We start from the raw sequence: 9,525 nt of genomic DNA, 5'->3' as shown, positions 1-9,525 counted from the left end.
CATGTCCACCAAGTTTCGGTGTACCCGGGTCTTTCAGTGTCCCGAATCATTGACGGAAATTTGGGCATGCGAAAAAAAAAAAAAAAAAAATCTGACTAAACCTATATGACCGCCGCTTACAAGCCTTGCCGGGCGGTCATAATAAATGTGCATGTTGCTGGAGTGGAGACTCTTAAAGTGGTTAGACAAGTTTTTCCACTTCTTTGACTGTTGGACTAGTGTAGACACTTCCGTATACAAGAACAGAGCAGCCAGCAAAAGCCAGCCAGTGCATTAAAAATGTGATCAAGTTTGGTGACAAAAAATAACCAAGCATCTTATTGTGTTTCTTCGTTGTGCACACTGATCAAGAAAGTAGGCCTACACATACACAGTGACATTTCCTGCCCTTAAGGGTGTGACAGATACTGATGTAACCCAACTGTTGCAGTCTTTTTGTCTGTAATGTTCGCTGATCATAAAACACACCTGAAACCTAATGTGACCTTTTCGGAAAGTCAAAAGGTTTAATCCTGTAATTGTGATATTGTGTCTGTAAAGGAAATACATCTCACAGAGGATTACATTCATTATCTGCAAGTAGATAGTGCAAATAGTTGACAGCAAGACTATCTTTCTACCAGAAAGATATCATTTTTAAAAGTTAAAATGCAGCTCGAAATTTAATTGCATGTGTTATGTATTGGGGGTTGCTCAGACCTACACAAGAGCAGACAGCCCACTGTCACACATACAAACATCCTCCATCCATAAGGGGCGCCAGCTACTAGTCAATCGGGGAAGGCTCAGAGAACTGGGGAACTCAGCTGCTGGGCCGAGGCGGTGAACCTCCCAGCTGCTTCTCCGTGTGATATATGAACTGTGCACTTGGACTGATATTCTGTTTGGTTTAGTGGTGGTTTGGTTTCATTTGGGGCCCGTTTTCGTTTGTTTGTTTGTTCGTTTCCGTCCTGCATCACCGTGGGGTTTCCCGCACGGTGGACACCAAGCGCGAGCTGGACGCCTTGGAGAGGCCAGAACGAGGTGGCCCGACGAAAAGGTAAGCAATGTTTCATGAACACACAAATAATGGTAAGTTGTTTTGATGCAGGAGTGAAAAGTTAATACATTGGCAATAATAAATCAGATAGTTTTGGTCCTTGATCATGATTAATTGAGCCGTGTTGGAAACTATTGCAAAATGCTCATTAATCATGTGTGATCTGTTTGCATTAGTATTACTGTGTCATACAAAGACTATGCTGCTGGGTCTGTGTGTGGCTTGCCAACCGTGATCGCTGAACAGCTTGGCGGAAGAATTATGATTTGCAATCCAGTGGTTGCATTTTTGTTGCTGCGTGTTTATTTATGAAAGATCACCAGATGTACAGTCAGTGCATACAGAAAGTATTCACAGTGCTTCACTTTTTCCATATTTTGAGATCTAGAGCTCCTTTGAGATCTAGGGCCCTATTTTCGCAACGCAAAACACGGCGCAAAGTGTATTATTATCCCGACGCAAAGTGTATTCCTATCGTACACTCACAAATAGCTATTTTACACTATCTAAAAAACATTACACCACTGACCAAGAAAAACCTGGTCTATAGCGAAAGGTGAATACGAAGCACAGCTGAAGACGCACTGTCAGGAGATGTAAGCAGAAACTCCTCTGTAGGATAAATGTTTTTTCCTGTTTTTTTATTCAGTCATTCGAACATTATTGGGGTAAGTGTTGCTTTTTTCAGGATGTTTATGATAGTAAATAAAGGACCAGTATGTAGGAAATAATGGAAAATAAACTGTAACCATTCCAAAAATGATCACCATATGTTGTCAGAGAGTAAGGAAACACGATGAATTGAAGTAATGGCTTATTTGACATTACTATAACCTGTAAAAGTCATGAAAAAAAAAGTTACGGGGCGGAATCTCTTGGAATTTTCATTTATGTTTTGAAAGATTAATTCTAGAATTGCGTATTAATAATGGGCTGGCGTGTCCTCCTATTTGTGTTGCCAAATTAGCAAAGGCCAATTGTCAACATCTGGCAACCCAAAAGAGGCTCGCGTCTGGTAGTCTTGAGAACGTTCACCAGTGTTTTGATTTTGGCCTACAGAACGTTCGGTAACAATCCTACAAATAGCTCCTTTAAGTGTGTATAACTGTTTTGTCGTTGACATTGGCACCACGGTGAAGTTAGTTTCACTTTGCCTATGAGTTCAAATAATAGACGAGTGCAGATACGTTTAGGTTTTAGTAAAGCATGGTTTAGTGGAATACCTCTTCCATATGGTCTTGCGTGCAAGCAGATTCCTTCAAATGCACTATCAAAATGCACTGTTTGAAGTTGCGCTGCTTGCTGTTAAAGGGAATGACAGATGTCATTTTCATTGGTTTAAAGGATGTTACGCCCAAAACATACCCATGACTGATTAAGAAACAAGACCAACCTTCAGACGTTTGATAACAAAACCACCTCCAATATGGACTGGACAAACCCCGAAGTTTGTTTAAGCTATTTGCTTAAGCAAATGAGAAGATGAGAGAAGCGTAAAGAAGGAAGAACATCAGTGCAGCACAACCAGGCCTTAGATTGGACAGATGGAAGCCATTTTTTGCCGAAAGTTTGCCAAAAACCACCTGAACGACTCTCTGGGCCAGATGTACGTACATTAACGAACGTAGCGTTATCAGCGCCATGGACAAACCGCCGATTGCGAACGCCGTCAGACCCAAGGTTACGTTGTATTTATCAAACTTAATAATTACCCTAATTACGAAGGTCCACAACTGAACGGAATAGCTTACATACAAGCGCAGTTGAATGAAGTTAACATTAAAAAGAAACATTTAGCGATCATGAAATAATACCATACATGATAAGATGTCAACAAGCAGGGAGATAATGAAGATCAGTAGTTCTACTCAAACTATTTTTGCACCTAGGCTATGGAAGATTGGTCGAATCTAGCAAGTAGGAAAGTTTAAGTGAATGACGTGAAAGTGAAAGTAAGACATTCGAAAGGCCAACGAAAGTTAAGGTTGCTTTTGATAGTACAAAGACTTAAAAAACTGGTGCTCTAAATAGCGATTCTGTTGTCTTTGATATGTTCTCTTATTGATGCATTGAACTGCAATTTGGATTAACACCTGCTTTTACAAGACGGAAGTATTTAGGCGCAGAATAGACGTGCGCTTTCACGAGCAGACTTACATACTGCGGAATACATAATTAGGCGCTCTTTACGCTTCCCCTCCCATCTCTTTACGCTAAACTCCCACTTTCCCCTGGATCCTCCCATGAATGCATATGCATGACACGAAAAACGCAATTTGCCATTTTCAGCTCCCGCGACAGGCAGTTTGTGCTTTTACATCATTGCGGCCTGTTTGTTCATACCTCGCAATGATTTTCCACGCACGTTGCGAAACAAATACGCCTGAAGTGGGCGCAAAAGCGTTCATCTGGCCCTCTGACTCTCAGAGAAGTAAAATCTTCTGGTCTGATGAAACAAAGACTGAACTATTTGGCCACAATTCCCAACAAAGCACTGAGCTGCACTGATGTTTGTCCTTCTTTACGCTTCATCCTCTCAAAGGAACTCTGGATCTCATTCATAGTGACCATTGGGTCTTTGGTTACCTGTCTGACCAAGGTCCTTTGTCCCGGATTACTCAGTTAGGCTGAGCGGCCAGATCTAGGAAGACTGTTGGTTGTTCCAAACTTTTCTATCTGAGAATAATAGAGGCTACCATGCTCTTGGGCACTTCCAATGGTGCAGAAAATGTCTTATACCCTTCCCCAGATCTGTGTCTTCACACAACCCTGTCTCGCAGGTCTACGGACAATTCTCTCGACCTCGTCGTTTTCACTCTGACATCTGACATACATCAACTGTGAGACCTTATATAAAGAGATGTGTGCCTCTCCTAATAATGCCCAGTGAATTCATTTAGGCACAGGTGGACTCCAATCAAGTTGTAGGAGCATCTCAAAGACCATTGATAGAGTAGGATACATCAAAGCTCAATGGCAAGTGTCATAACAAAGGGTCTGAATACTTATGTAAATGGAATATTTCAGTCTTTTAATAATAATAATAATAATAATAATACATTTACAAAACACTCCAAACACTTAGTTTTTTGTGGGATGTTGGAGTATTGTGTGTAGATTGATGAGAAAAAAAAATGAATCCATTTTAAGATGAGTCTGAAACATAACGGAATATGGAAAAAGTGAAGCGCTGTAAATACTTTCCGTATGCACTGTATGTAGTAACCATTTTATGAAAGCCCCTTAGTTGCACAGCCTCTTGGGGCTTTTAGCTTCATCCCCCTGTTCTATTCAGGTCCATTTTATTGTGCTATGTTACAGCAGCCACTCAACTAACCCTTACTTTATTTCAGTTTATTATTCATTTGTTTAGGCTATCTGATCTAATTGGTCAAAGACCAAGACCAATAAAGCTCCAATAAGTTGGTCTAATTACCAATGTGTGTGGTAATAACTTATTTTTTTCAAATGACACAGATGTAGTTCTGCTGAAAACTGAAGAAGGGCAGCCCTGTAAGTAACAGTTGGGATGTGGGCCTGTGTAATTTTGCATGCCTGTATAGAGAGCAATGAGCATTTTTTACAAAGATTCTGGCATTCATTTGTTTATTTTGTTCTTAGGTAAGAACATAATCTACGCACACTCAAGAGCACACTTATGCACATTTGAGCACTGATTTGTTGGTTGCAAAAAATGGTTATTGCATTTTCATCATTTCAGCAGGTGTAAGATATAATAGAATTAAATTACAACTATATTTTTGATCATTTATGATACGTTTTAGTAAAATTACAAATACCAAATACACCATTTATACCAACTACTAAATATAACAACTTGTTTATACAATTTCTGCGGCAGCAGCTTCTGTATACGGTAATCAAATTGTCTCGCTCATATACTCTATATTATGGTAGAAATAAAAGCATGTTGCCTCAGCCTTAATTTGTGTGCACATGGCCCTGCTGTATCATGCCCTTTTATGGTGACTGAGGGGGCGTTTATCTAGCTAATTAAGAACAACTGGCACGCCCTGCAATTTAAGAAGAAATGGGATTCAGCATGATAAGAACGAGGCCCAATAGGCTTCATTCACCCATATCTAGGGCTGAAACGATTCATCGAGTTACTCGAATAACTCAATTACAAAAATTACTCGAGGCAAAAACCCTGCCTCGAAGCCTCGTTAAATTCCAATGACGCGCACTATACACGCAGGGATTTGATTGTACCACACGGACCGTTGTTCAGGAAGCACACCACTAGCGTGAATCGTGGATACATTCTGAATTTAGCTGGCTGATGACGAGTCAAGATGTCCATAAATGGCAGAGAATGTCTAAAGTTTTCAAGTAAAGTTTTGGGATCTTTACATACTCAAAAAGGAAAAGAACACAAGCATCTGAACCGAAAACATCCACTCCATGCTGTTTCACCAAGCGTCAATAAAGTAGGCTATCTAGCCTATCTGCGTAGCCTATAGCCTACAATGATGTTGGCTGATTTTAATCACATACTGTATTTGTAGCGATGTCGTGATATACCGGTAATGTTTAGCTTTGATGTTTTTAAGTAGTAAGCTTAAGAACCCCTTCTTATACACACACACATGCATGCACCCTCATCTTCCCTCACACACACAAGTTGCTAGGTTACCATAGCAAATAGGCTCAACCCAGAAATTATTTTTTAGTAGCCTAATGGTAAAATTATTTGTTAGTAGCCTAATGGCAAATGCTGCAGGTGTAGAAATCTACATAAAACAGATATTTACTTTGATGTCAGGTCTAGATTACAGCATGAAACTTGTTGTGCATATTAATACATTACATTGCTTTCCCTCTTCTCCCTCCCAGCACTTCACAACATAGTATGGACAGCTTTGTTAAGCCCAGCTAAGTCATGCACAAGAGGCTGCAATTTTACAGAGCGCATTTTGAACATTATTTAATTGTTGGCACTGGCACTTATAAACACTAAATAGGTAAATTGCAATAAATGGGCTTAGTTTTGGAGCCAAATGTTGGAGTTAGAATAAATACCTCTGTGCCAATTGCTTGATCATTTTACAGCCATGTCATTTTCGTTATGCATTATTTGTTTTGGTTGTTTAAAAATGCAAAAACAAATTTATCCGATTAATCGATCGATAAAGTGCTAGATTAATCGATTACAAAAAGAATCGATAGCTGCAGCCCTACCCATATCTTAGACATTTTTTAACTTTGTTCTTACGAAGGTCCTACAGAAACTCTTAGGCAGATTAACGAAGGTGTTCTTAACCCTCAGAATCATTCAGTTTTGTAAACTGTATCCCATTTCTTCTAAAGTTGACAGGACGTAACAGTTGTTTCCAATTAGGTGAACGCCCCGTCAGTCGGCAGTCCCCAAAAGATGGCATGATACTGCTGGGCTGTGTGCACACAAATTGAGGCTGATGGAGGCACCACACTTTTATTTCTACTCTAAATTAGATATGATATTAGTAAATGAGTGACAAAGTGTTGTGTTTATATATTTTAAAAAGACCGTAATGTTTTGTAAAATAGTGGATTTTTTTTATTCAAAAATATAAAATTTAAGCGAGTTTTCATTAGTATAGTTCTATTATATTGTACACCTGTAGAAATTATGCAAATACAATAACCATTTAGTTTGCACAAACAAATCGTGAGGCCCAGTGATATTGTGATGTGGTTGGATTTCAAGGGGGCGTATGTTAATATGGCATGTAGATCTATAAATTCTACCAAAATCAAGATACCAAATATTGTGATCTATCTATCTATCTATCTGTCTGTCTGTCTGTCTGTCTGTCTATCTATCTATACTGTAGGTAAAACTTTTCTTCCATGTTTTTGTTTCATGCTGTTTATACTTGTAAACATCTCAATGTTGGGGAGTATCACCAAATGAATAAATCCAAACATCCTTTAAAACATAATGAGCAGGTCAATGAGAGTCCCAAACAAAGCAGCAGAAGAAATCCGCTACGTGCCAAAACCGGACTTGACAATTCCAGGCCTCATGGTGAGGATGCTATTTTGGTTTTGCCTTTACAGCTCATGAATGGGCATGCTATGTTCTGTGTTTTGAAGTTAGCCAATTCCACCTATTGTTTTCATTCAGACCCCACAGCATGGCATGACAGACAAAAAGATGGAGCTCTTCACCTCTGGGAATATTTCATTCAGCATGCAAACAGAGAGGATGGGCTACTATTTGGGTAATAATTCAAAACAGTGTGTTTGTGCTTATCTTTGTAGGAGACATCTTTACTGAGAGAGAGAGAGGGAGAGAAAAAGTGAGAAAGACTAATGTGCAATGCTGAGACTAGCATGTGTGTGTTTTTATGGGTGTGTGTGTGTGTGCGTGCGTGTCCATCTGTGACATCAATCATAGCCATGTCTTTCTGTACATAAATCCACTGCTCCTGTTTCCTTCACAGGAGAAAGCATTAAGGTTGTGTTAGAGGTTCAGAACAGCTCGTCTCGCGCCCTCAAACCCAAGTACAGTCTCTACGAGAAGCTCACTTACTATGCATCTGGCAGAAGTGAGGTAGGCACCCATGTGATACAGAAAGAGGATGGAGAGCCCATTCCACCTGACACAAAACAAACCCTCACCAAAGTCCTCACCATCCCAACAAGTGCCAACGTATACATCCTTAACTGTAAGGTCTTGAAAGTTGAGCATAACCTCAAGGTGAGTACCATACGAGGTAAAACATCAAAAATCATAGGCAAGTCAAGGTGAAATATGTACTGTCCTTGCAGCAATTGGTAAAAACTATCTCATTCAGAAGTTTATGGGAGATGCCACGTATATTTTTCTGCGATCTGTGTCTTACAGGTCTATCTTGATGTACCTTATGCCGCTGACCCAGAGATTGTGGTTCCAATTGTCATTCTGCCGAATCTCCTAACCAGGGACCTGTCAGCTCCTCCACAGCCCAATACTGGGTTTGAGGGTCATTCCAACCCAGGCCAAGCAGGATGGGTCAGCACTCCCTACACTGCTCCTCCACCTGCCTATGCATCCTAAGGGGGCTTATCCCCCATATCCGAATTAACCTTGAAAATCTTAAAGATTTAGGATGCTGGATAAACACTTGGCATTGTGAATATTTCCATTATCAGTTATCCTATTTTCTTCCATATCATGGGTTGATGAAGGTTGTACATTTTGATAAGACTAACTAAAGTTATATATGAACCACTCCTGATGTTGTCCTTTATGTTTTCTACTCATTTCACTCATAGAATATAGACAGCTCGGACTGTTCTTTATTACAGCTTGAATATTAGTAGGCCAAAGTTACTGTCTAATTTGAATTTGCATAATAATATAATTCATTCATTCAATCTTTCTATTTATTCTCGGAGGTTCATTGAGGGTAGTCCTCATTTTCAGTGAAGCCGAGATTACACAGTAACAATGGAATAACAAGAGATATAGTATAATAATTGTGGAAAATAAAACAAAATAAAACAAATAATAAGATAATCTACATAACATTATAAAGGAAGAGAAAAAATAAAAAATACAGAAAATATTAATAATAAAATAATAACAATAATAATATAACATTTACATAAAACAGGTCCAATTTGACATAGGAAGGTTTGTGATTACAGATCTGAATTGATTATAGGAAAGTAAAGAAAGATCATTTTTATGTTACATTGGAGATTATTCCAGGAAGTAGGGGCACCATAACAAAAGGCCGACTTTCACAACTCAGTGTGGATACGAGGAACCTTGAGCATCAAACAGTCATTTGATCTGGTCTGATAGGGACCAGAATGCCAAACAAGCATGTTTGAAATATAATCTGGCAATTTTCCAACAATACCTTTGTAAATTAACAGATACCAATGATTATGTCTCCTCTCAGTCAGAGATGACCAACCCACTTTACCATAAAGGACACAATGATGAGTGCAATAGCCATCACCAGTAATGAACCTCAGGGCAGAGTGGTAGACTGAGTCCAGGGCTTTAAGCAAGCAGTAGGCTAGCATTTCTATAAATCACCTCACCATAGTCTAGAACTGACTGAACTTTTTTAATGGCTATATGGTAATTAAATGGTGGTTGTCAGACAGTGGTTGTCATTAGCCTATTAGTCAGTAAAATGCGAACGATTATCGATGATATGATAATACTGCTAGATGATACTGATTTTATTGCACAAATAGGCGATTGGGCTGTTGTGTTTCCTTGCCTTTCTACTATGTAAAGTAACCTTGGGTTTGAAGAAGGCGCTATATAAAATAACGTATTATTATTATATTATTTTTGCCAATATTCTTGTCGCCGTCCCAGAATTCTGTAGGCTATATCTTTGCTCACACACTGTAGGAACTGTGATACGCGTTACACCCAACTCTGCTATCTGGTCCCTGCACACTCGTTCCCCCTGGGGCACCCTATCTAATCTTATTGAGTTACCCCTTGGCAACAAGAAACAGCAAAAAAAACT

General features: G+C 39.3%; 1 protein-coding gene across 3 annotated transcripts; it reads left to right on the top strand.

Annotated features, from left to right (window-relative positions):
• The first annotated feature begins 208 nt into the window (after positions 1-208).
• On the top strand, positions 209-8,258 carry LOC125294571 (arrestin domain-containing protein 3-like). 3 transcript variants are annotated; one of them, XM_048243427.1, is made up of 6 exons: positions 209-1,039; positions 4,517-4,552; positions 6,992-7,070; positions 7,170-7,266; positions 7,489-7,745; positions 7,893-8,258. In XM_048243427.1, exons 3-6 carry the CDS (start codon positions 6,996-6,998, stop codon positions 8,082-8,084), a joined length of 621 nt encoding a protein of 206 aa, XP_048099384.1. In that variant the 5' UTR covers positions 209-1,039; positions 4,517-4,552; positions 6,992-6,995; the 3' UTR covers positions 8,085-8,258. The 3 variants fall into 3 exon arrangements, with proteins under 3 accessions (XP_048099384.1, XP_048099385.1, XP_048099383.1); XM_048243428.1 differs by having other exon boundaries at positions 6,989-7,070; XM_048243426.1 differs by lacking the exons at positions 209-1,039; positions 4,517-4,552 and having other exon boundaries at positions 6,177-7,070.
• Positions 8,259-9,525: the final 1,267 nt, after the last annotated feature.

This window comes from Alosa alosa, chromosome 5, assembly GCF_017589495.1.
Source record: "Alosa alosa isolate M-15738 ecotype Scorff River chromosome 5, AALO_Geno_1.1, whole genome shotgun sequence".
Classification (NCBI taxonomy): Eukaryota; Metazoa; Chordata; class Actinopteri; order Clupeiformes; family Clupeidae; genus Alosa; species Alosa alosa.
The sequence above is the reverse complement of the archived record's forward strand: the minus strand, read 5'-3'. Positions and strand labels throughout refer to the sequence as shown.

What these genes read in the sequence shown, in the direction of transcription:
- LOC125294571 (XM_048243426.1), top strand. Translation starts at nt 6,984, where the DNA reads ATGAGCAGGTCAATGAGAGTCCCAAACAAAGCAGCAGAAGAAATCCGC. An exon ending in GAGGATGGGCTACTATTTGG is followed by an intron (nt 7,267 to 7,488) that starts GTAATAATTCAA and finishes TTTCCTTCACAG; the next exon opens with GAGAAAGCATTAAGGTTGTG. An exon ending in AAGTTGAGCATAACCTCAAG is followed by an intron (nt 7,746 to 7,892) that starts GTGAGTACCATA and finishes TGTGTCTTACAG; the next exon opens with GTCTATCTTGATGTACCTTA.